A 27226-nucleotide genomic window follows, 5' to 3' on the forward strand; every position below is an offset into this window, starting at 1 on the left:
AGGCTACCTCTTACATTATCAGAACCATACGCCAGAACTGTGTATCATTATTGTCTTGGATAATAATTTAATAAATACCCTATTCCAACTTCTCCATGAATGTTGTTTATTTTAGTTTTCACAGTATATGAATGTGCTCCAATGAATGTGGTCTTTGATTATGACGATGTGGTATATGCAAATGTCTTTAGCCTATTAAACCTCTAATTGGCTATGGCACATCTACAGGTGCTGGTCATAAAATTAGAATATCATCAAAAAGTTAATTTATTTCAGTAATTCCATTCAAAACATTCAAAATTCATTACACACAGACTGATATATTTCAAATGTATTTATTTTAATTGTGATGATTATAACTGACAACTAATGAAAATCCCAAATTCAGTATCTCAGAAAATTTGAATATTTCTTAAGACCAATACAAAAAAATTATATTTTGAAATGTTGGCCAACTGAAAAGTATGAACATGAAAAGTATGAGCATTTACAGCACTCAATATTTAGTTGGGGCTGCTTTTGCCTGAATTACTGCAGCAATGTGGCGTGGAATGGAGTCGATCAGTCTGTGGCACTGCTCAGGTGTTATGTGCGCCCAGGATGCTCTGATAGTGGCCTTCAGCTCTTCTGCATTGTTGGGTCTGGCGTATTGCATCTTCCTCTTCACAATACCCCATAGATTTTCTATAGGGTTAAGGTCAGGCGAGTTTGCTGGCCAATTAAGAACAGGGATGCCATAGCTTTGGCACTGTGTGCAGGTATCAAGTCATGTTGGAAAATGAAATCTGCATCTCCATAAAGTTGGTCAGCAGCAGGAAGCATGAAGTGCTCTAAAACTTCCTGGTAGTCGGCTGCGTTGACCTTGGACCTCAGAAAACACAGTGAACCAACACCAGCAGATGACATGGCAACCCAAACCATCACTGACTGTGGAAACTTTACACTGGACTTCAAGCAACGTGGATTATGTGCCTCTCCTCTCTTCCTCCAGACTCTGTGACCTTGATTTCCAAAGGAAATGCAAAATTTACTTTCATCAGAGAACATAATTCAGCAGCAGTCCAGTCCTTTTTGTCTTTAGCCCAGGCGAGACGCTTCTGACGCTGTCTTGTTCAAGAGTGGCTTGACACAAGGAATGCGACAGCTGAAACCCGTCTTGCATATGTCTGTGCGTGGTGGTTCTTGAAGCACTGACTCCAGCTGCAGTCCACTCTTTGTGAATCTCCCCCACATTTTTTAATGGGTTTTGTTTCACAATCCTCTCCAGGGTGCAGTTATCCCTATTGCTTGTACACTTTTTCTACCACATCTTTTCCTTCCCTTTGCCTCTCTATTAATGTGCTTGGACACAGGTCTGTGAACAACCAGCCTCTTTAGCTATGACCTTTTGTGTCTTGCCCTCCTTGTGCATGGTGTCAATGGTCGTCTTTTGGACAGCTGTCAAGTCAGCAGTCTTCCCCATGATTGTGTTGCCTACAGAACTAGACTGAGAGACCATTTAAAGACCTTTGCAGGTGTTTTGGGTTAATTCGCTGATTAGAGTGTGGCACCAGGTGTCTTCAATATTGAACCTTTTCACAATATATATAACCAGTCATAGACATCATGAGGTTCCTGGGGGGTATGAACCAGTCTTATTCAGACAACTTGGGGTTCCTGGGGTGTGTATGAACCAGTCTTATTCAGACAACTTGGGGTTCCTGAGGTGTGTATGAACCAGTCTTATTCAGACAACTTGAGGTTCCTGGGGGGTGTATGAACCAGTCTTAGTCAGACAACTTGAGGTTCCTGAGGTGTGTATGAACCAGTCTTATTCAGACAACTTGAGGTTCCTGGGGGGTGTATGAACCAGTCTTATTCAGACAACTTGGGGTTCCTGAGGTGTGTATGAACCAGTCTTATTCAGACAACTTGAGGTTCCTGGGGGGTGTATGAACCAGTCTTAGTCAGACAACTTGAGGTTCCTGGGGTGTGTATGAACCAGTCTTATTCAGACAACTTGGGGTTCCTGGGGTGTGTATGAACCAGTCTTAGTCAGACAACATGAGGTTCCTGAGGTGTGTATGAACCAGTCTTATTCAGACAACATGAGGTTCTTGGGGTGTGTATGAACCAGTCTTATTCAGACAACATGAGGTTCCTGGGGTGTGTATGAACCAGTCTTATTCAGACAACTTGGGGTTCCTGGGGTGTGTATGAACCAGTCTTATTCAGACAACTAGAGGTTCCTGGGGTGTGTATGAACCAGTCTTATTCAGACAACTTGAGGTTCCTGGGGTGTGTATGAACCAGTCTTATTCAGACAACTTGAGGTTCCTGGGGTGTGTATGAACCAGTCTTATTCAGACAACTTGAGGTTCCTGGGGTGTGTATGAACCAGTCTTAGTCAGACAACTTGAGGTTCCTGGGGTGTGTATGAACCAGTCTTAGTCAGACAACATGAGGTTCTTGGGGGGTATGAACCAGTCTTATTCAGACAACTTGAGGTTCCTGGGGTGTGTATGAACCAGTCTTATTCAGACAACATGAGGTTCTTGGGGGGTATGAACCAGTCTTATTCAGACAACTTGAGGTTCCTGGGGTGTGTATGAACCAGTCTTATTCAGACAACATGAGGTTCCTGGGGTGTGTATGAACCAGGCTTCGTCAGACTCACTAGCCCTAAAACCCTGTCAGTTACACTTTAAACCCAATTCATTGATAATGGAACACTTTCTTTTTTCTTGAATTTCTTTTGTCATTATATCACTGTATCTTACAGAAAACTGGAAATTTTTATTTTAAGTAATGTACTTACGGATGACTTGTACTTACGGATGACTAAGATACAGTGATATAATGACAAAAGAAATTCAAGAAAAAAGAAAATGTTCCATTATCAATGATTACCAAATCAGGAAATCACATGCTCTACATCTACATCTCTAATGTCTATCCAACTGGATGAACATACGATCTTCGTCTTACATTCAGATCTTTTTCACAAATGCAAATGCATAAACGGTTTCAGAACCATTTCAGAACATTTTCAGAACCGTTTCAGAAGTGTTTTAGAACAGTGGCAGTATGTTACCCTGATGAGCTGGTGATCCCCATGAAGGCCTGGATGACCAGTGGGAACTCATTCTTCACAATGAACAGGTAACTGGACATGGCTGTGAGAGGAGCAAACAGAGAAACAGCCATTAAAAACACATGAGGCATATGCAATTTATACTAAATGTATACCTGAAAATCAGATCACAGGAGTCACTCCTGAAAGCGGTTTGTGTCTTCTCCCTACAAATAGAGCTCCAAGGTTTGAATGGTTTAAGCTACAAAATATGGCCCCGTTCCTGAAAGATAAAACTTTTAAGTATACTCTGTTCCCCCAAAAAACCTTCAGAACATTCTGGGCAGGGCTAGGCAGTAAATCAGACTTATAAGTAGTGGTTATCAAAGTCGAATAACAGAGCAAACAAGTTTGGGAACCCCTGTTGTACACACACAAATACACAAAATCACACTGTATATATACACACACACAAACACACAGTATACGCACACATTTACAGAAAACAGGAAACACACTTGTATACACACACTCATACCACACATATATGTTTTAAATACTTGATTTTGATCTAGAAATCAAATGTACACTTCAGGAATACACAGAGCATGTCAAAGGTCCCAGTATGTATGCTCCAGGGTACAGACAACACCTGCTGAGTGGCTGCCCATGATAGCTGAATCCCAGCCCTCCCAGGATAACCACACAGCCTTTGTCTTTGGCTGACCAGCAATGTGGACATGACGCACTGCTAGTCTGTGTACGTGGCCGAGAGGGGCTGGTACTCAAGGAGCTTTCGTGTAAAAGCCTGCTCCACGTGGCACTTGAAGGAGCAACCTACTTTCAAAATTCCCACATCCTTTTAGCCTCCACCCACAGCCACAATATAAATCTTAGTGAGGGTCGAAGTTCCACCACATGGAGAAAGTAAAGAGAGAATCATATTCCAGCAAATCTAAATATATCCTAAAACACACAATGACATGAAAGCATACACATACACACACAAACACACACATACACAGTATGTCCAATCCAATTAAGCTGAGGCATTCAGTCTCTCTGACAATATCTGTGTTGCGCTGTTTAATGTAATTTCACAACATTGCCAACTGAAATTATTGCTATGTTTTCTGCCTGATCTTGAATGCATCCCCTCAAATTACAGTCAGAAGCCCTTCACCTTCTCAATATACACATCAGTGAGAGAGAAAAAATAAATAATGCAAGAAAACAGAAATGTTTATCTACAGTAACCCTACTTAACTCTGAGATTTCCATCTACTGTAACCCTGCTTAACTCTGTTACCCAGCACTAAACATACCCTCCCCCTGCCTCTCAAGGTCCTTGTTGCACTACTCCCTTTGTACTACTCTGACACTGCCTTGCAAAGTCTGTCTGCAATGTTTTTAGTTGTTACAGGTATGTGTCTACCACGTTAACCTCACTGCTGCTATCCCTGCATTTCAGTTGCACATGCACCATGCACATTCAATTTGACTCTTTGCACATCTAGAATTGCCATTGTGCTTGCATTTTTACTTCGGAGACCTCATTGCTGCTATCTCTCCATCCTGGTTGCACATGCTACCTTAATCCTTCAATTTGCCTCGATTGCACATCTAGAAGGCTATTTGAAGGCTAATTGCACATTTAGTATTGCCATTTATACTGCATTTGCCTTGCAAATCTATACATTCTACTTTAACATACATATACTTGTAACATATACATTTTCTGCCCTCTTTTATTTGCACTTCTGGTTTGATGCTAAGTGCATTTCATTGTTCTGTACTCGTACTGTTCAATGACAGTAAATTTGAATCTAATCTAATATCAGGGAAAGGTGAAATGTTAATTGGCCATAGATCCAAGCTTCTCTTGCAAGACTATGTAATGATGCGAGAAACACTCTGTGTGTGTGTGTGTGCATCTGTGTGTAAGCCCTCACCTCCAATGTTCTGCAGTGTGATGGCAATGCCGGCGGCCATCTTGCCTGGGGTTCCAAATGCCCGTTGGCCCAGCTGCTCATATGCTCGGATACCTGAGGAACCAAGCCCATTAAAATACAGTTGAGTTGTGCAGCACTGACATGTTTTAAAGGCACATCAGACTTCATGACACTGGGAGAGGTTTTTAATTCCTAGTGACCAGTCTATTGGCCACAGAGAAGATGCTGACAGGGGCTGTTTCCAATCAGGCTGTGCTCTTAGTTGGAGGATGACATACCCACAATGCCAGAAGACTTGAGTAACAAATGGATGGAGTAAGAAGAAAGGACCGCTACGACCGTCAGGAGCACGCTGCAGAGGAGACAAGAGGAAAGGGCATCGTCAGCACCATCACCTCCATCACCTCCATCCTCATCGTCAATCATCATCGTCCTCCTCTGTATTAAACTTTAGGAGTGGACTGCATATTCTGATAACATCTGACAAACAGCTGTCCTAATCCTTGGCTCTGTTAGCGGACAAAGAAAACCACTGATTCAGCTGGTTGTACAGTTAGGTTTCTTGGGATCTTGGGATCATGGGTTATGGGAATACAAGAGCCTGAGCGAATACCAACATTGTTTAGTGAGGGGCAAATAAAGCACAGGGAAAAAATTATACCATTGTCAGGGAGCCATATTTGCCTTTTTATTTGTTTTGTGAAGCACTGATATTTTGGAATACATTTAGATTGTAAGGAGAGATAGTTTTCATAAACATATTTTCTATTTTTTTTTTTTCTATTTTTACTTATGTTATTTTCTCTTACACGCCTGCCCAAGAATCTATACAGGTGTGTGACTAGCTCCTTTGTTAAGTATTGTAGTAGAACATTTTGCAGTAGTATGTATACACATGCTCCATGTGTTTTTATTTGTTGAACACACACAGCTACTACATGATTCCATATGGGTTAATAAATAGATTTGATGTATGCTCTATTATTCTATAATTTGGAATAAGTAAAAAAAAAAGTAAATTAAAAATACCCTTGAATGAGTAGGTGTGTCCAAACCACATATCATCAGCAGTTTACAACATGGGTCATGAGGTCTTAAGGTTAAGGAGTTCATGACCTGTTATCCTGGGTGAATGCAACACTGACATACCAAGCTGAGGATACACCACAGAGTAAAAATGAAGAACAGCTTAAGACTCTCTCATCTAAGATTCTCTGATCCAAGACTCGCTGATCCTAGACTCTATGGTCCATGACTCTCTGGTCTAATACTTTTTGTTTCAAGACTCTCTGTTTCAAGACTTTGTGATCCAAGACTCTCTGATCATCCAAGCCTTGGATCCATGATTCTCCTGTTGAGGATGTCTCAAAATACAGCTCCAGCCACCAGTGGCCAACATCTTTCTGCTTACTTCTTTTGTTCATTTTCTACAATTGGCAACTGGAACTGGGCTTGTGTTGGAGTGGCCAAGTGCATGTTCACCTAGTTTCAAATTAGTCTGTCTCGGATTGCTTGGTGGAAAAAAAAACAGAACAGGGAGAAAGGCCAGAAAAAAGGAAAGGAAGAAAGAAAGAAAAAGAAAGGCATATAGACAGACAGGAGGAAAGAAAGGCCGGCAGAGAGAAAGACACTATGTATGCTGTTCAGCTCAACTTTCCCCCACTGCATTCCTTTGAAGCCCAGGGCCAAAGGCAGGGCCCAACTGAGATTTCTGTGTCTGCCAAATTACTAGCCAAAGTCTCTACTGTAATATGAAAATATGTTAAATGCAAGTCATTGGTATAGCTCTATCATGGGGTGTATGGGGTGACTGTGGTTTGTTGCTGGTAACATTGTATATAGAGCTGTATTGTACTGTAGATCTAATAATGATGGGAAATGCTCTGTGAACTCAATGAACCATTATTTAAATGTTTTTTTAACTGGTGGACTATCAGGGACTCAGCAAGAAGGTGAAGGGAAGAAAAGAGGATGAAAGGGGATACGAAATGATGCAAGCAGTGCAAATGGATGTAGGCTAACACAAAAAGCTACAAAGGCTGGCCTACCCCTTAAAAAATGTCTGACATAACAGAAGTCATTCTAGTTGGACACCTTTAAAAACCTGTGATTGGTCAGGACCCAGCAAGCATTGCAAGGCATTGGCATAAAATGTGGACAAAGCCAGATACATTAAGGAGAAGAGGAGATGGAACACATTGGTCAATGCGTGGAGGCAGGTATAACCCTCCTGCCAGCAGACAGTAAACCAATTGTATTCAGGTTGTCATGCTGCATCATGCGGTTGCTAATCTAACTGTCTCAAAATCCCGTTAAACAACATTGACAAAGTATGGAAAATAATACCAACGCATGTTAATAAGGATTTCCGATGTGGTCTCCTATCTCCCTAAAAGTAGCTGAACTACTTCTTTGCTTCCCACTCCATGCTCGTTTTACCAACCAGTCTATCAATCATTTAGTAAATAATTTCACATTCCTTGTTACAAATGTTTAATAACTGATTCCGCACCAAACATTTAACTGTGTAGTTACATAGTATTACCTATGTAACTACTATGTTGTTACTTCAGTTACAAAAGCTACACACTTATTTTCAGTGGTCCATTCAAACCATTTATGCAAATACAAAATTAAAAATAATAATAAATAATACATTATATTTATATAGCGCTTTTCAGGGACCCAAAGATCCTGTAGAAGAGTGACACGGAAACAGAAAACAAACAGAAACAAAATAAATACTAGGAGAAAACAACGAAGATTGAGTGTGTGTTGGTTGATATGGAAGAAGTTTGGACAGGTAGGCAGGGGCGGTATTGTTTAGGGTTTTATATGTCAGTAGGTGGATCTTGTAGTCAATGCGTTGGGAGATTGGAAGCCAGTGTAACTCACAGAGGATAGGGGTGATGTACTGCTTGGACTTGGTGTGAGTCAGTAGTCTGGCCGCAGAGTTCTGAACCATTTGGAGCTTATGGAGGGATGTAGATTTGATGCTGGTAAGTATGGAGTTGCAGTAGTCAATACGGGAGGTTATGAACGCATGTATTAGGGTTTCAGCAGCAGGACGGGAGAGGGAAGTTTCTGAGTTTGGCGATGTTGCGAAGATGGAAGAATTAAGATTTTACAGTCTGTTTGACGTGCTTATCAAAGGAAAGTGTAGAGTCCAGAATGACGCCAAGGTTACATGCGTGGGGGGATGGAGAAACAACGGTGCCATCGATGCTGAGAGTGAAAGTGCCAGTTTTGTTGAGGGTGGATTTGGTTCCAATGAGTATGAGTTCTGTTTTGTAGCTGCTTAGTTTGAGGAAGTTGTCCTTCAACCATGCTTTTATTGCAGTCAGGTAGGATTCAAAATGGGTCAGAGGTGGGTTGGTGAGGGACTTGGTGACTAGATATATTTGTGTATCAGCGTAGCAGAATGTTGAAGTGACGGAGGATTTGACCAAGGGGAAGGATGTGGATGATGAAGAGTAGGAGACCAAGTACTGAACCCTGGGGGACACCTTGAGTGACTGTGGCTGAATCTGAGTTTAGGCCTTTGAGTTGGAGGAAATGGGTTTGGTTAGTGAGATAGGATTTCAGCTAGGCGGGTGCAGTTCCATCAACGCCCAGACCCTTAAGCCTGGTGAGCAGAATCTTGTGGTTAACGGTGTCCAAGGCAGCACTCAGGTCGAGGAGAATCAGGATGTTGAGGGAACCGGCATCATTGATGACTCATTGACAAGAATTCTTCCGACCTCCAAGGCAAGGCTGTAACCATGGAGTCAACATAAACCATAAATATTTACACAATCTGATATCGCCGCGTTGTTGTTCCTACAACATCATAATTAATGTTGCTGCAGGACCATCATTGCAACTGACCTGTAGTTAGTTGGTTTCCCCAGTGAAAGTCAGAATATTACGTTATATATCAATATATTGGAGGGGTGGATTTTGAGTATATTTTGAGCAGACCAGGGCACAAATAATGGCCAGTCCACAGCCACCGACCACCCAAAACACTGACCATAGCCACCGACCACCCTAAAACACTGACCTCAGCCACCGACCACCCAAAACTCTGACCTCAGCCACCGACCACCCAAAACACTGATCACAGCCTCTGAACACCCTCTTTGTTCAGTTTAAGGCCACATGACAGTCAGTCCCAGAGGTTTTACAATCAGAAGCCCTCTGACTCCTTCTGGTACGACCCTGTTCCTTCGACAAAACACTAATCTCAGTACAAACGTCACTGGGCCCCGTGGAGGCTTTAGGCTAGAGAAGCTGTGGCCCTCTAAGCTACAAAGCAAAATGCACACAGGATGCGTGGTGTCAGATGTGTGTCCTCAGGTCTGAAAGCAGACTGCAGGACCTTTACAGTGGATGATTGGAATGCTTGTCAGTGTTGTAATGCTCCGACGTGCAGAGGAGGTGTTAGGTGAGGTCAAAAGAAAATAAGGAACAATGACGGCGTTGTGGTATAATGGATTCAGCTGGGTTTCAACTGTAAATTGAAACCCAATTTTAATGGGCTCAATGCTATAATATTAAATTAACAGTTGAGACAAAAGAGATCCCAAAAGCCGTTCTGTTGAACAGGCATACTGTTGCCTAGGAACAGACAGGAATGCATAATATCCCTGGAACTACAGTAAAGATGTATGGAGATCAACACATTTTTGTGTATTGGTAAGCCTACCATGAACCCATGATACCAATATCCAGTAAGAATGTAGGCATATAAAACCATAGGGAATTTACTTAATTATTATGCTAACACAAAAAGGATGGATGGATATCTGAAATTGCTGTAAATGTTTTAGAAATGTTTTGCCTCATGTTCATTTTTTAATCATATTTTTATATGTTGTGAATCCATAGCAAAACAGCAGTTTTGACTTTACTGTCCCCTTATGAAGGGCACTGTCTGTGTTTCTTTCGGGCCAGAAATGTTGAGGACATTTGCCAGTAGGTTGCTTGTAGGTTAACCAACTGGCAACCCTCACATCCCTTAGACCCTCACATCCCTTAGACCCACACATCCCTTAGATCTTCATAAGCCTTAGACACCAAATCAAAACATAGCCTTAGACCCTGACATCCATTAGAACCTCACATCCCTTAGACCTTCACATCCCCAACATAGCCTTAGACCCACACATCTCTTAGACCTTCACATCCCTTAGACCCTCACATCTTTTAGACCCACACATCTCTTAGACCCACACATCTCTTAGACCCTCACATCCCTTAGACCCATACATCTCTTAGACCCTCACATCTCTTAGACCCTCACATCTCTTAGATCCTCACATCCCTTAGATCCACACATCCCTTAGATCCTCACATCCCTTAGACCCACACATCCCTTAGACCTTCATATCCCTTAGACCCACACATCTCTTAGATACTCACATCCCTTAGACCCTCACATCCCTTAGACCCACACATCTCTTAGACCCTCACATCCCTTAGACCTACACATCTCTTAGACCCACACATCTCTTAGATCCTCACATCCCTTAGACCCTCACATCCCTTAGACCCACACATCTCTTAGACCCTCACATCCCTTAGACCTACACATCTCTTAGACCCACACATCTCTTAGACCCTCACATCCCTTAGACCCACACATCTCTTAGACCCTCACATCCCTTAGACCTACACATCTCTTAGACCCACACATCTCTTAGACCCACACATCTCTTAGACCCTCACATCCCTTAGACCCTCACATCCCTTAGACCCACACATCTCTTAGACCCTCACATCTCTTAGATCCTCACATCCCTTTGATCCACACATCCCTTAGATCCTCACATCCCTAAGACCCACACATCTCTTAGACCCTCACATCTCTTAGATCCACACATCCCTTAGACCTTCATATCCCTTAGACCCACACATCTCTTAGATCCTCACATCCCTTAGACCCACACATCCCTTAGATCCTCACATCCCTAAGACCCACACATCTCTTAGATCCTCACATCCCTTAGATCCACACATCCCTTAGACCTTCATATCCCTTAGACCCACACATCTCTTAGATCCTCACATCCCTTAGACCCACACATCCCTTAGATCTTCATAGGCCTTAGACACCAAATCAAAACATAGCCTAAGACCCTAACATCCCTTAGAACCTCACATCCCTTAGACCCTCACATCCCCCAACATAGCCTTAGACCCACTTGTTCTAAAAGGACGGGATGCCAGCGTATCGTTGTGACGTTAGCTCTGGGTTGTTGACTTTCCTATAGTTTTCTTGTGTTTAGAGAAACAATGTGCCATTGCTATTTGGTTCTGATGTCCCCTTTGGGAACAACAAACTAAGATTCAGACTGACATGGTACAATGGCCAAGAAATAGAGAGAGGTAGTGGCACACTGGAGGCTGCCACACGACACAGTGGTCCACTGATAGGACTGGCAGTCCCCCAGTCAACATGTTTCTTCTTCTCTATCACACTCTCGCATCTGTGATCCCAGGAAGGTTATTAAGGTCAAATAAAACACAACCCTGTTTCCAAAAAAGTTGGGACACTGCATGAAATGTAAATAAAAGCAGAATGCAATGCTGTGCAAATCACTTAAACCATATATTCAATGGAAAATAGTCTAAAGACAAATTATCAAAAAAATATGCCCACTTTGAATTTGAAGCCAGTAACATGTTTCAAAAAAGCTGTGATAGAGGCAACAAAAGACTGGAAAATGTGTATCATTATATCATTAAAAGTTTCAGAGAATCAGAAAAAATCTCTGTATACAAGGCACAAGGCCGAAAAGCAATATTGGATGGCCGTGATCTACGGGCCCTCAGGCGGCACTGCATTATAAACAGACACGATTCTCTAGTGGACATCACTGCATGGGCTCAGGAACACGTCCGAAAACCAGTTGGTGAACACAGTACATCACTGCATCCACAAATGCAAGTTAAAACTCAACCAGGCAAAGAAGAAACCATGTAACAAGATCTAGAACCACAGCTGCCTTCTCTGGGCCCGAGCTCCTTTAAGATGGACTGAGGCAAAGTGGAAAACTGTCCTGTGGTCTGACAAATTCACATTTGGAATTGCTTTTGGAAATCATGGACGCCGGGTCCTCCAGACTAAAGAGGAGAGGGACCTTCCAGCTTCTTATCAGCGCAACATCTTTTTCAGGGAAGGCCTTGCTTATTTCAACAAGACAATACCAAACCACATTCTGCATGTATTACAACAGCATGGCTCCGTAGTAAAAGAGTATGGGTGCCAAACTGCGCCAAACCGGCCTGCCTGCAGTCCAGACCAGTCACCAATGAAAACATTTGGGGCTGGAAGAAAAAGAAAATTGACAAAGGTGACCCTGAACTGTTGAGCAGCTGATATCCTATATCCAGCAAGAATGGTAATATATTTCACTTTCAAAAGTACAGCAATTGGTCTCCTCAGTTCCCAAACACTTACAGAGTATTGTTAAAAGAAGAGGTAATGCAACACAACTCATTCCCCTGTCCCAACTTCTTTGAAACATGTTGCTGGCATCAAAATCAAAATGGGCACGTATTTTTCCAAGAAAACAATAACATTTCACAGTTTCAACATTTACTATGTTGTCTTTGTACTATTTTCAATTAAATATTGGAATAAATGATTTGCACATCATTGCATTTTGTTTTTATTTGCATTTTTCACAGCTTCCCAACTTTTTGGAAACAGGGTTTTAAAAGGATTAATGTGTTTTCTTTGCAACAAAACATACAAAAATGTTAAACAAAATTATGTGTTGGGGAAACAACTACACACATAACGAGTGAAAATAACGACACATTTAAAAATGGGAAACCTTCCCAATATTACCAATATTTGTATATTTCTGTTTACTAAACCATTTTTCCTGTTCTATGTTTGATTAGAGTTTTAGTTTACTACAATAACTTATCAATCAACGTGGGTGCTAGAGAACATAACTATTTGAGGCATGTGGATCTGTGTCATACTGTCCATATTTGAAATACATACTGGCATTTCAGGGACTGTATTTGCTTCATTCCATATGAGATTTTAGACAGCCATGTTTTATGTTGCACAGGAGCAGTTGAGCTGTACAGTCAGCCAGGTGTATGAGAGACAGAGACAGACAGTGTAGCTTAACAACCCAGAGTTCAGCTGGTTCAGACCAGTCCAAATCAGACCACAGACCTTTAGAAACCACAGTCAACGCCACCCAGCTCAAAATGAATAGCTGGAAAAACCCTTTAGACATGACTCGAGGGTATAGGCAGAAAGTCTGGATACAGTCTTTGAATAATATTTATGTAGGTTATGGTAGAGAATGAATGCTCAATATTAGTCACATTTGGTAAGAAATGACAGCATGTTACCACTAAGAAAAACTAAAGTTAGGAAGTCATACTATCTCAAATAAAAAAAAACATTTTGAGAACAACTTTTCTTTTTCACTTCTGCCCGCTTAGCATAATCCTTGCTAAAATAATATATCATGCACATCAAAACAAATCCATCAGAATATTCTATCATTATTCGTCATGTGACACTCTCAAGCAGACAAATTGCTCCTCAAATGAAATTTTAACCCCTTAGACACCAATAGAATTCTAAAATGATGCAATAAATAACAGAAAATTCTCAAAGTAAATCAGATTTTGTCACACATTCACACAGCATTCCAATAATGGGTGGCCCTTCTCCTTATTAGGTCCTTAATATTAATATATTATTTGGTGTTCCCATTATTTTGTTCACACCCTATATATATGTATTGATCCAAAATATTGTGGATCTATTGTAGACAGACAGCTTTTGAAAGCTGTCGGACATGGATTCCTTTTTATAGTTTGACCCCAAATGATCTGTGCTCGTATTTTGTCTGTCTGCGAGACACATGTCAATACTGCAGATGAGCACGTTTTGTCTGATACGGTTGCATACTGACTCCCACTCGGTCATTCTCAACACCCCCTGATCAAATCCTATCCCCTCAGCCATGGAGCTATTGTAATATTATCCAAGATTGCTTGGTAAAAAAACCTCAGGGGCTGGTAGAGTATTCCAATAAAAGCAGGATGATGAGGGCTTATAGCACACATTGCTTTTCATGGAACAAGACTTTAATAACCCAATCACATGACTACTGCTACCTTGCACCAAGACAGATTACTGCCAAGTCAACAAACCCAGATCACATGACTACTGTTACCTTGTACCAAGACAGATTACTGCCAAGTCAACAAACCCAGATCACATGACTACTGTTACCTTGTACCAAGACAGATTACCGCCAAGTCAACAAACCCAGATCACATGACTACTGCCAAGTCTATGAACTCAGATCACATGGCTTATGCCAGCTTGTTCTCTGCTTCAGGGTTGAGGAGGTGTTTGATGGTAATAGGAAAAATATAAGGCAGTGTGGATTTTGTAGCATTTGTCATTGATTGATGGGTGAGATTAACAACATGAAACTTGAGCGGGATGTGTCTTCTGAAAAGCTCATAGACCCATAACCTCATAATTAATACTGTATTAAACAGAATTAGACTGTCAGGGGGGTTGACAGACAGGAGGGATGCATGTCAGTACTCTAAAAGTATTCTTCTATTAATCAGTCTTTTCAAACCCACCTCCCCTCTCAAATCCCAAGACCTCCTGGCTCTTTTTGAGTAGGTCTGTGGACAGATAATAGTGTTTTTTCAGTAGGTCTGTGGACAGATAATAGCGTTTTTTCAATAGGTCAGTGGAAATATAATAGCGTTTTTTGAGTAGGTCTGTGGACAGATAATAGTGTTTTTTCAGTAGGTCTGTGGACCGATTGGTAGGTGATCAAATACTTATGTAATGGAATAAAATGCTAATTCATTACTTTGTCATTTTCAGGATTTTTGAAGAGTACCTATGATAAAAATTACAGACCTCTACATGCTTTGTAAGTGGGAAAACCTGCAAAATCGGCAGTGTATCAAATACTTGTTCTCCCCACTGTAGTGTTTTTTGTGCTGCCGAATCATATCTGACAAAATCTGAACATCCCCTGCTCCTTCATCCCACCTCTGATTCCCCACTGGCGTTGAGACCTCTCCTGGCTTCAAACTCCCTTTGTAGTCTTATTATACAATGGCACGAAGATCAGCACCAAATGATTAGGGATGGGGTGCTAAACCCAGAAACACATTACATAACCTCTTCATGATCAAAGTGACAGCTGTGAACCTAAATTCCCTAGGATGACTCATCCTGACAGCAAACGTACCACCGCTTACCACAGGCTAGTTCCCGGCCTAGTTCCCTGGCTGAGAACATTTGTGTACATTCTGTTTACACATTCAATCACAGCACAAGCTAGGACAGGCAGATGCAAGCATGTTGATGTTACTTCCATCATCCATCATTGTAATCGTGTTGGTTTAACACAGCAGCGCAGCACTGCTATTAGCAGAGTAATGGGAACTCACCAAGTGGCCCAATTACGTTTCATTACACATGGCTTGAAACCCCTATTCATCTCAGTGAAGACGTGTGTCATGACGGCGTTTCCACACCACCAGCGTGTCACATAGCTACCACAGGAGTGATGCCATATTTTCTGGTCAGCCTCCGTCCAGCGACTGTTTAATTAGGGCTGTCACATATTGGCTGGTTAACTGCTGTTAAATAATGACATGTCTATTTCTGCCAATGGAGAAGCTACAGTGGGGAGAACAAGTATTTGCTACACTGCCGATTTTGCAGGTTTTCCCACTTACAAAGCATGTAGAAGTCTGTCATTTTCATCATAGGTACTCTTCAACTGTGATTAACGGAATCTAAAACAAAAACCCAGAAAATCACATTGTATGATTTTTAAGTAATTAATTTGCATTCTATTGCATGACATAAGTATTTGATACATCAGAAAAGCAGAACTTAATATTTGGTACAGAAACCTTTGTTTGCAATTACAGAGATCATACATTTCCTGTAGTTCTTGACCGGGTTTGCACACACTGCAGCCGGGATTTTGGCCCACTCCTCCATACAGACCTTCTCCAGATCCTTCAGGTTTCTGGGCTGTCTCTGGGCAATATGGACTTTCAGCTCCCTCCAAAGATTTTCTATTGGGTTCAGGTCTGGAGATTGGCTAGGCCACTCCAGGACCTTGAGATGCTTCTTACGGAGCCACTCCTTAGTTGCCCTGGCTGTGTGTTTCAGGTCGTTGTCATGGTGGAAGACCCAGCCACAACCCATCTTCAATGCTCTTACTGAGGGAAGGAGGTTGTTGGCCTAGATCTCGCGATACATGGCCCCATCCATCCTCCCCTCAATACGGTGCAGTCGTCCTGTCCCCTTTACAGAAAAGCATCCCCAAAGAATGATGTTTCCACCTCCATGCTTCACGGTTGGGATGGTGTTCTTGGGGTTGTACTCATCCTTCTTCCTCCAAACACGGCGAGTGGAGATTAGACCAAAAAGCTCTATTTTTGTCTCATCAGACCACATGACCTTCTCCCATTCCTCCTCTGGATCATCCAGATGGTCATTTGCAAACTTCAGATGGGCCTGGACATGCTGGCTTGAGCAGGGGGACCTTGCATGCGCTGCAGGATTTTAATCCATGACGGCGTAGTGTCACTAATGGTTTTCTTTGAGACTGTGGTCCCAGCTATCTTCAGGTCATTGACCAGGTCCTGCCGTGTAGTTCTGGGCTGATCCCTCACCTTCCTCATGATCATTGATGCCCCACGAGGTCAGATCTTGCATGGAGCCCCAGACTGAGGGAGATTGACCGTCATCTTGAACTTCTTCCATTTTCTAATAATTGCACCAACAGTTGTTGCCTTTTCACCAAGCTGCTTGCTTATTGTCCTGTAGCCCATCCCAGCCTTGTGCAGGTCTACAATTTTATCCCTGATGTCCTTACACAGCTCTCTGGTCTTGGCCATTGTGCAGAGGTTGGAGTCTGTTTGATTGAGTGTGTGGACAGGTGTCTTTTATACAGGTAACGAGTTCAAACAGGTGCAGTTAATACAGGTAATGAGTGGAGAACAGGAGGGCTTCTTAAAGAAAAACTAACAGGTCTGTGAGAGCCGGAATTCTTACTGGTTGGTAGGTGATCAAATACTTAAGTCATGCAATAAAATGCAAATTAATTACTTAAAAATCATACAATGTGATTTTCTGGATTTTTGTTTTTTAGATTCCGTATCTCACAGTTGAAGAGTACCTATGATAAAAATTACAGACCTCTACATGCTTTGTAAGTAGGAAAACCTGCAAAATCGGCAGTGTATCAAATACTTGTTCTCCCCACTGTATATTGTTTGGGCTTTAAAAAAATGACATTTAACCAGAGGAACATCTTTATTTAATTCAACCATTATATAGCCAGCTAATTCAGTTGAGAAGCAAATGTCAATTTTCAATGACGACCTACATGGCCAAAGGCATTCAATTGCAAGCAGACAAGAAATCACAAGTAACCACATAAATAATGTAAAGATATGATGAAATAAGCCCTATGTACAAGGGAATAGACAATAAACATAAAATTACTCTGGTTTGCCAGAGTCAGCAGGTGGATTGATCTTATTGCAACTTGTTCAGTTTGCTTCTGAGGAGTGAGGTGTAATGAAAGTGTCAAAGGAAGTGTAGGATTTCTGAGTGACCAAAGTTTGAAATCTACCCAGCACAGGTTCATAACAGCAGTGAGCTGACTAGCAAATAAGTCGTTACCGGGGAGTCTGCCGTTGTGTATGTACAGAGGGCCAGTAAACCAGAGTATTAAGGTTATGCAGGTGGTTGATATGGGTGTTGAAGAAAAGTGATTAAAGCTATGTTCTAGAGTGGACAGCAAAGTGTTTACTGAAGGGGTAGTTGTATACAGGAGAGTATCATTGGCATTAGGTAAATTAAGGAAGTCACCAGCAGCAAAAATAAATAATTCAAATACACATTGAATAATGTTGGGCAAACGACCAAACCGCTGTCCTTCCATCCATGCACTCACCCTTCATTCCTTTCTTCCATTCATCCATCATTTCACCCACCCATCCATGCACCCACCCATTATTCCTTTCTTCCCTTCATCCATCATTCCACCCACCCATCCATGCACCCACCCATTATTCCTTTCTTCCATTCATCCATCATTCCACCCACCCATCCATGCACCCACCCTTCCTTCCTAACGTCCATCCATCCATGTTGACTCACAGAAATAGGACGACTCCTGTGTTGGCCATGGCATACGACAATCCCAAAATTCCACTTCCCATGATGGCGTTACCCAAGTTGAACACTGACATTCCAAAAGAGGTCTTCCCTTCAAACTAATGAGAAAGAAACAAAGAGGTAAAGTTTGGTCCTTGAATCTGAACCTTCCACTGATCCACCTATAGATTCAACTCACATCTGTAAACCGTGTGGTCTTCTTGTCTTCAATGCTGGACAGGAACTCCTGACTCTCAGCACGCTTTGCTTCCAGATCCTCACTTCTGTGGGAACTCAAGGAAAGAAAGCACAGTCATAAGAGCATGTTTACGAACAATGTTATAGAATCACAACTTAAGCCTGCTCTGTCTGAGCAAATGAAGGAATTCCATGGGATAAGAATATTCTGCTCCATTGGAGTTTGAGGCAGAATGGTGTGACGTCTTTCCTTGTCACTTATGACGCAGCTCATCATGCAATGACCCAGGTGAGACAAACAGTACAGCTGAATGTTAACCACTCTTTGTCACTGTTACGTACCTGACATTTTGGGAACTATTGGGAACAATTTCTCTACAAAGTTGAGAGAGTCCATCCAACATCCAATGAAAGCACAAAGAAAAACAACATAAACATACTGTTGGTAATTCAGTCAATGTGGAGTCAATGACAACAAACAAATGTATCAGTGGGGAGACACTGTACATGATAATGAAATGTATCAATGGGGAGACACTGTACGTGATAAACATATGTATCAGTGGGGAGACACTGTACGTCATAAACAAATGTTTCAATGGGGAGACACTGTACGTGGTAAACAAATGTATCAGTGGGGAGACACTGTACATGATAAACAAATGTATCAATGGAGAGACACTGTACGTGATTAACAAATGTATCAGTGGGGAGACACTGTACGTGATAAACAAATGTATCAATGAAGAGACACTGTACGTGATAAACAAATGTATCAGTGGGGAGACACTGTACGTGATAAACAAATGTATCAGTGGGGAGACACTGTACATGATAAACAAATGTATCAATGGGGAGACACTGTACGTGATAAACAAATATATCAATGGGGAGACACTGTACGTGATAAACAAATGTATCAATGGGGAGACACTGTACGAGATAAACAAATGTATCAATGGGGAGACACTGTACGAGATAAACAAATGTATCAATGGGGAGACACTGTACGTGATAAACAAATGTATCAATGGGGAGACACTGTACATGATAAACAGTTGCCGTTTTTCCCTGTGACTGAGGAACAGGTCAAAGGTATGCTGTGTCTGATGCTTGGCAGGATTATGGACACCTGACACACATTTCCACACACATAGTATCAGGTTTAATTCCAAAGAGGCTGTGTTTTTGTTGTGGTGGTGGTGGGGGCAGTGTGTGTGAGGGGAGACATGTGACACTGTAAGAGAATAGTAGGTCATAAGCATAGCTTGGTGGACAAGGCAGCCAATATCAGAGCTTACCTCTCTGACTCGAACATACTCGTTTAGGGAGAACACAACAGCCAACAGTAACAGTTTCCTACTTAACTAACTTAATATGCAGTCTAATACCTGGTATATGGATGTATACTGTATAAAGGTTTCTTGTCAATATGGTGTAATGAACAAAAAGCAATTTTTCAGCTGCTCTTTTTGGAGAACGTCTGGAAACAATCAGCACTGCAAAATGTATTAATTAATTTCCCTGATTTTCATTCTTTTTGCTTTTGTCATAGTAGTGATTGGCTGCAAATACGTTTCAAAATACTTCCCAATAGAATGTGTATTCTCACAGTAGAAGCAGTACCCAGCCGGGAGAGTACATCATTCTGCTCCATGCTCATGCTTTCAGCTGCATTATGTGAACTTTTTATTTTTGTTTGGCATTTATTAATAAAGCCAGGTAAAAACGCATTCTATTTGAACCTGTATTACATAATCTGATTTAATGGTAGCCTACTTTTAGTTCTTCACATTGGAGATTTATTTTATGCATTTTGAACAAAGACACATTTGGGATCAAAATGTTCTATCATTTTTGGGGTGAATGAAGCCTCATGTCCTGGTTAATACAAATCGCTACTATCTAATTCTGTCCACCAGCCTCTCTGTTGAACAATACATTCTAACTGAACCTGGGGATGTGGCTGGCATGTATCTGACTGGAAATCAAAGCCTGCTTGTACTTTAGTACTTCTGTGGTCTGCTACGTTGTACCTGAATGCATACTTACTGCTCTGAGGTGTCTCCTGGGGGAGATTTTGCTGCTGCTGTTGTCTGCTCCCCAGCCTCGTGGCCTTTCCCATTGGGAATAGTGTTAATCTCTGCTGGTGGTGCTGCTGCTTGAGGAGCAGGCTCCATGCCTTCAGCTGCTTTATCTTCACTCATCTTGGCTCAGTGCTAATGTATGTGTTTGTGTGTTTGTGTTTGTGTGTGTGTGTGTGTGTGTGTGTGTGTGCGTGTGTGTGTGAGCGCCTGAGTGCTGTGGCTGGAGTCTTCTTTTCCTTCCTGAGTCTATGAAAGTAAGAATAAACACACATCATTAAAGCATGGAGTCATATTCATAATCACTGGAATTTTACAGACACAGCTCATTAAATGCAGATAAGCTTGCATGTCTATTTCAGCCATCTATTTCCAGAGTGAGAATAGAAATTGTGAATCTTCAATACAAATGTATTAAAATAATACATTAAGCTATCCTTTGTTATGTACAGGGGGTGGACAAAATATGGGAAATACATAACATTATATTAATATCAAGGACCTAATAAGGAGTAGGGCCACCCATTGCCTTCAGAACAGCTCAAATCCATCTTGGAATGCTGTCATACAAGTCCTGAACTGTGTGTAGTGGGACATTGCTACATTCTTCAAGAAGATGGCTGATCCCCTACAGATCTCCCACCATGTTTAACAGTTGGCAGCAGACATGGCAGGCTAAAGGCATCCTTTGGCTTTCTCCAAACGTAAATCCGTCCAGATGTAGGAAATAGGGTGAAAAATGACTCATCAGACCCTATTACTTTTTTCCATTGCTCCCTGTGGGTGTACTAGACATATTGCATACAGTCAAAGGAACCAATGTGGTGACCTTATAAACACCTTCAAATATGCAAATGAGTCGATGGCAACCATGCTGAAAGAGAAATTATTCCGGCCCTTGGCAGTTATATTGAGTCTGTGTGTCTCTTCCTGGTAGGCCCCAGGGGAACGTTCCTGGGTTATATAGCACTTTCTAAGAACACTGGAGGAGCTGACAACCCAACACAAACACCTCCTATTGTCAATTTGTCAAACATAAGATAAAAACACCAGCCACCCCCATTGAAGTCGGAAAGCTAAGTAGATAAACAACCTTTGTTTTCAGAGAGAATCTCAGGCGTTATTGAGTAGTCAGCTGACAGGTATTTTCCTCTCTTCTTCATCAGAGGAGAAAAGGCCCATGTTAGCTGAGACACACTAGTCTTTGTGAGAGCTGGTTAGGCCCCCATGCTCAGTGCCCCTGTGTTCTTGGTCCCTCACAGTGGTGTCTAAGGAGAGCTGCTGGTGTTCGGGGCCCTGAAAGGCCCTCCAAAGGCTCCTATGACATTGATATCGTGCTCTCCCTCTCTGGCTGTTCCTGAAAGCCACCACCACAAATTTCCCCATTAGCTATGCAGCGTGAACAGGGTACAGGGTGGATGGAGTATGGGGGTATCGAGGGTTAGGGTTTGGAGGGGAATTAGAGAAGGTGGCACACACAGTGGGACTCGCAGGAGATCAATGGCAGCAGAACTAGCTACGACCAGCTTAGAACCAGTTCTGGCCCTCTTTGTGCCTCAATTGTTTTCCTTCTCGCTTGGCACTTTTTGTCTTTAATTAGGAAGAGCTTAGCGTACGGCAGTGCTCTCTCTCAGTCCCTCCATCCCCTTCAATGGTCCTGGTCCCATCAGCCAGGCCTGGTCCTGCTCCACCCACACCCTCAAAACCCTGCTGCATTTTAAATGTTGCACATTTTTGTCAAATTATTGTAGCACATCCAACCCTGGGTCTCCATGGAGCTGAAGCCCCTCATGGCCTGTGTTACCAGCCTCCACCGACCACGTCGTGATCAGAGCCTAACTGCACAGCCAGTGTTCTCTGTCTCTCCGGCTGAAGCCGGGCAACGTGGCCGGCCAGCAAAAGACAGCACACAATAGCACATGTTGTGTGGTTTCCTGGGAACGATCCGGAGAACAGTGGTGCTGTTGTGCCAGGCATCATTATACCACCAGGGCCCCTTTGGCTGCAGCTTGCCGGACCACTTGATGAGCTGAAATGGTAATTCATTGTGCCCTAATTGAAAAGACGCCACCTTGAATTCGGGGGCTGCCAGGGCCTGGCGCTCAAGCACATGTGTGGCAGGGAATGGGCAGAGGGCAGTGACACACATACTAGGACCACTCCGCGAGTGATGAGTCTTTCACTCAACCGGCCCACCATTCACAGACAGGCTGGTGGGCGTGCCGAGGGCACCTAAATCGGATAGGACGCGTTGGATCTCTGGGAAGACCTTACAGGCTTCCCCACAGCACACAGCTGATTGGGCAGAATCACATCGCTGATAAAGGTTTTATAAATGAACAAAAGCGACATGTGACTTCCGCTAGCTGGGTGTGAAAACACAAACACAGTGTGTTTTCATTCAGCAAGCATGCCTGGCAGACACCTAGCCATAGACACAGGGCAAACAGTACAAACACAGTATATGTCAATACTTAGTTGATTGTCAAGCATCAAAGTGTGAGCCACTGATGAGGAAAGTCCTTGTGTGGCGATGAAGATGAGGACCATTACCGTGGCGCACCCAGGACAGGCGAAGTGTTTTGTAAGCATCAGTGCTACACACTGATTTCCATGTGAAGGATTGGGAGACTTCTCATCAGGATCTCTCATATACACAGACAGCAGTACTGACAGTCTGTCAGTACAGTAACAGTACATTAGTCACAGTATGTACTGTTACACAGTACAGTATAAAACATAACACAGTAACATATTACACATTGTGAATAACGTAGGTTACGATGCCATCATAACATCCCCTCCTTACATAACTAGCTTTAACTAAGCCTGCCAGCCCAACACCTCTATTTCCCAGATTGGCTCTCAAAAAAGGGTGTTGGTGAGCAGTTTGACACGTACACCAGTCTGAATGTCACGCAGCCTTCACACCTTCAGGGAGTTGCACATGTGGCGTTAAGTAATTACAACCAAGATTAGATGTTTAATTAGATTCTGCATGCTGTTATTTTTAAAGGTTTCTCCCTCATAAATAACTATTAATAGGTGGGTTTTATTTGCTCCGGCTCTGCATGCAGCACTAATATATGGAAAGACTGACAGAGGGGGGAGAGCTAGAAAGGCGTTTGGCAGAGATCCATCCATTGCTCCCTAAGACAGTGGACGTCGCTGGATGCGGTGGTTTTCTGAACTACTGCTGTGTTGTGTTCTCTCAGGGAGACAGAAAGCCGTGTCCCCAGAGGAAAGGAGCTTGTTCCGTACAGAGGTGGGGGTGGAGGGGCGGAATTATGCAAGAGCAAGTGACACATCGTTATGCTTTCATGTGGGAGTAAATCGATGTCCTCCTTCCCTGTCCGATCTGTCAGAATCTAGCTGTTTATCCAAGCTCTGCGGAGCTCTGATCCCCCCCAAAGCCTTTCATTTCACACCCTCAGACCAGCAGCTGTGCTGCTGATGCTGTTCTGACGTATGCTGCACAGATCAGGCCTCTACAGTGTGATTTGTTTTGGAGCAGCCCAAACGCTGATGCTTTCCATTCAGACAGCCCTTCGTTTCCATTTGAGGGCTTGATGGGCTAGAGTAGCTTACCAAGCCAGAGGTCCAAGGCACTCTTCGCTGGCACTCTATTGACTGTCAATACTTCCCTTTCGTTTAAAGGGAAATTAAATTAAATAAAAGCTAGCTATGCAACTAGTTCAATATAAAAAGAAAAGGATGTGTTTTCTTTTTTTTTATATATATATCTCTGGTCAAATACCCTCATTTTTGCTACAACACCCCACTTTCCAGGTTTATAAGCTGTTTAGATGTATTGTGAGGGAAAGGCATCCTGGGGATTTGAATACCCAGGGGGAACCAAGCCTGATGGGTGAGTAGGGAATAGAACAATTTATATACTTTTCATCCATTAACTTGTCTTGTCTTTACCCTATTTAAGCAGGCTTATTGAGTTCACTGTGAAGCTGACACGGGAGTATAGATGCCACGTTGCATGGAGACAACAAGCCGCCTTAACTCTGGAATTTATGAGTAGTGCTAATCTCTTCTCTAATTGTAGCTTTAGTCTGGTTTACTCTCCCCCAGTGTAATGCATAGGAATAACAAGAACAGTCTGTTTTATTTGATTTGTATTTACCCTTTGTAATTGAAAACACCCAAGTTTTTACCCTTTTTGTTTCTTTTTACACGGTCCAACACAGGAAGATTTTGTTCTTCTTTTTGCAATACCAGTTTTGTTCAGATTCTGTGGAATACTCCTTAGTTTGTAGATAACACCAATCTGGTCTATTAATTTTGTCCATCCCCCATTACAGTATACTGACATATCAGCAACAAAAAAAAAACTCTGGTCACAGAGAAAAATGCAAATGGCAAGCTATTTGGATAAAGCAGCTTTTACCTGGCTGGGTTTTGAAATAATCACAAGATGGCCAACATCCTAATTTAAGAGAAATCTGTCTTCAACTGCAGCTGAACTGGAACTATCATGAGCTACTGCCATGTGCCTCTGAGTATCGGTGACCTCCTACAACACTCCATCATTGTGATCGTTACACTCTGGTTGACTGGCCGTCATGATTCAGATTCACTTGTACCAGTGTGTCTACAAGTCCATATTTAGTAAATCCCCTCTTTATCTTAGATCACTCCTCTAAATCAGCCAACCTAACAGAACGCTGAGGTCTAATAGATCCATCACTTCAGTCACCCCTAAAATCAATGACGGCCGTCACTCTTTTTAGTTCTCTGCTGCCAATGACTGGGAAAGATTGCAAAAGATTCTCAAACTAAACAATTTCATCACCGCTTATTTGCTCAAAATGAAACTGTCTCAGCTGCTTTAATCACAGCACCTACTAACCAGCAGCATTTGCCACATATTTCATATTATTTTTTATACTTTAAATTTCAAGTATTACCACATATGCTGATATGTGCTTATTTTCCAGGTGTAAATATGAATCACCTCATTTGGTGTAATAACCTCTTGCTTATTCCATGTTACATAATGTATTTTTGATTGTGTATGCCTTTGGCAAGGCCACCATTTTAAATGTGAATTTGTTCTCAATCGTCTTACCTGGTTAAAAAAAGAACTAAAGGACCTGCATAATGAAATATAAGTGGCCAGTATTATTCACAACTAATAATAACTACAACAAAGGAGCAGCTACACAATTGGATGCAATTAATGAACAACAATATTTTTTATAGCATAAATTGGACTACAGAAAGGTAGCCTGCAACAAACTCAGTTGGAATTCTTAGTTCTTAAAAAAAACAGATAATAAGGTGCCTGTAATATGCTCTAAGACTGATGTAAGTAGTATGGCTACAAACAAACAACACTGTAAATGTAAAAATTAAGACTTCTGCCTGAATAACCAAAAATAAATACTTATCATGAGTGACTCATAAACAATAACTTATAATGTTGAAAAACTCCAAGAAAGGAAGTTTAAGATACCTTAGTTGGCCAAAGATGTATGTTATGTCATCTAATCTATGTCTCCCACTGTGTGGAAGCTGTGGGACCACCCATAGGTTTCAGTCTAACAGAATACATCAGTTTATTGGACCAATCAAATTGATCTGTCTTCTATTTGTCCATTGGGGAGATGTCAGTGTGTATAGCATAAAGCTTGGCCAGAGAAGAGGCTTTGGGTAGCCAGGTAATAAATATGGGGCACCCAACTCTGTGGCTGAGCCATTGTTGACAGTGAACCAAATTAGCTCAAGGGCAGATCACTTTATTTGTACCTTGTCAGTTTGGGGAAACAACCACTTTTCTGTAAATGGCCCAAAGCTCTAAATGCTGGGTTACCTGCTTACATCTTGTTACATCAACATCTCATGGAAATAGTCTGTGAATAGGTTTTATTTCTCCCCTAGGAACACTACGGTTGAAGCAGGTTAGCATTGATTGCATTCAATATTTAAGACAGGCTCCTGTGCTATGACCAGGATGTCCTGCTCTCAGAGTAAAGCCAAGTCAATTTAAAACAAAAGTAACATATTTAAGCCTGAATTTTAACAACAGTAATGGCATCTTTTTGTAACCCCTAACAAAGGCCAACTCAGGTTGTCACTAGTTGAAACAGTCACACAGACAAGGCCGATTGTATTGTCATATTCATTTGGCTGTGACATTTATGGAGGTTGTGGAGGCAAAAACTCGGGCCTGGTAGGAGTTCGGTGAGGCCATGGAGAAGGACTATCGGCTGGCCTCGAAGAGATTCTGGCAAACCGTCCGGCACCTCAGGAGAAGGAAACAGTGCCCTACAAACACTGTTTACAGTAGAGGTGGGCAGCTGTTGACCTCAACTGGGGATGTCGTCGGGCGGTGGAAGGAGTACTTTGAGGATCTCCTCAATCCCGCCGTCACGTCTTCCATTGAGGAAGCAGAGGATGAGGGCTAAGAGGTGGACTCGTCCATCACCCGGGCTGAAGTCACCGGTGGCAAGGCACCGGGGGTGGATGAGATCCGCCCGGAGTACCTCAAGTCTCTGGATGTTGTGGGGCTGTCTTGGTTGACGCGTGTCAACATGTGCAACATTGCGTGGAGGTCGGGGACAGTGCCTCTGAGATGGCAGACCAGGGTGGTGGTCCCTCTTTTTAAGAAGGGGGACCAGAGGGTGTGTTCCAACTATAGGGGGATCACACTTCTCAGCCTCCCCGGGAAAGTCTATGCCAGGGTTCTGGAGAGGAGAATACGGCCGATAGTAGAACCTCGGAATCAGGAAGAACAGTGTGGTTT

General features: G+C 42.4%; 1 protein-coding gene across 4 annotated transcripts in view; it reads right to left on the reverse strand.

Moving 5' to 3' along the window:
- The window catches only part of LOC105017174 (sodium-coupled neutral amino acid transporter 3), a 60950-nt gene that overhangs the window by 18272 nt on the left and 15452 nt on the right, over window positions 1–27226 (reverse strand). For 2 of the 4 annotated variants that reach the window (XM_029114163.2, XM_029114162.2), the window contains 7 exons: window positions 20438–20718; window positions 18728–18760; window positions 18387–18471; window positions 18191–18306; window positions 5283–5356; window positions 5005–5097; window positions 3074–3155 (listed from right to left, as the gene is read on the reverse strand). In XM_029114163.2, coding sequence (XP_028969996.1) covers window positions 3074–3155; window positions 5005–5097; window positions 5283–5356; window positions 18191–18306; window positions 18387–18471; window positions 18728–18760; window positions 20438–20592 — 638 coding nt within the window. In that variant the 5' untranslated portion in view covers window positions 20593–20718. Of the gene's footprint in view, window positions 1–3073; window positions 3156–5004; window positions 5098–5282; window positions 5357–18190; window positions 18307–18386; window positions 18481–18727; window positions 18761–20437; window positions 20719–27226 lie in introns of all 4 variants that reach the window. The other 2 variants (XM_029114165.2, XM_029114164.2) reach the window with 2 other exon arrangements.

Source organism: Esox lucius, chromosome 17 (assembly GCF_011004845.1).
Source record: "Esox lucius isolate fEsoLuc1 chromosome 17, fEsoLuc1.pri, whole genome shotgun sequence".
Lineage (NCBI taxonomy): Eukaryota > Metazoa > Chordata > Actinopteri > Esociformes > Esocidae > Esox > Esox lucius.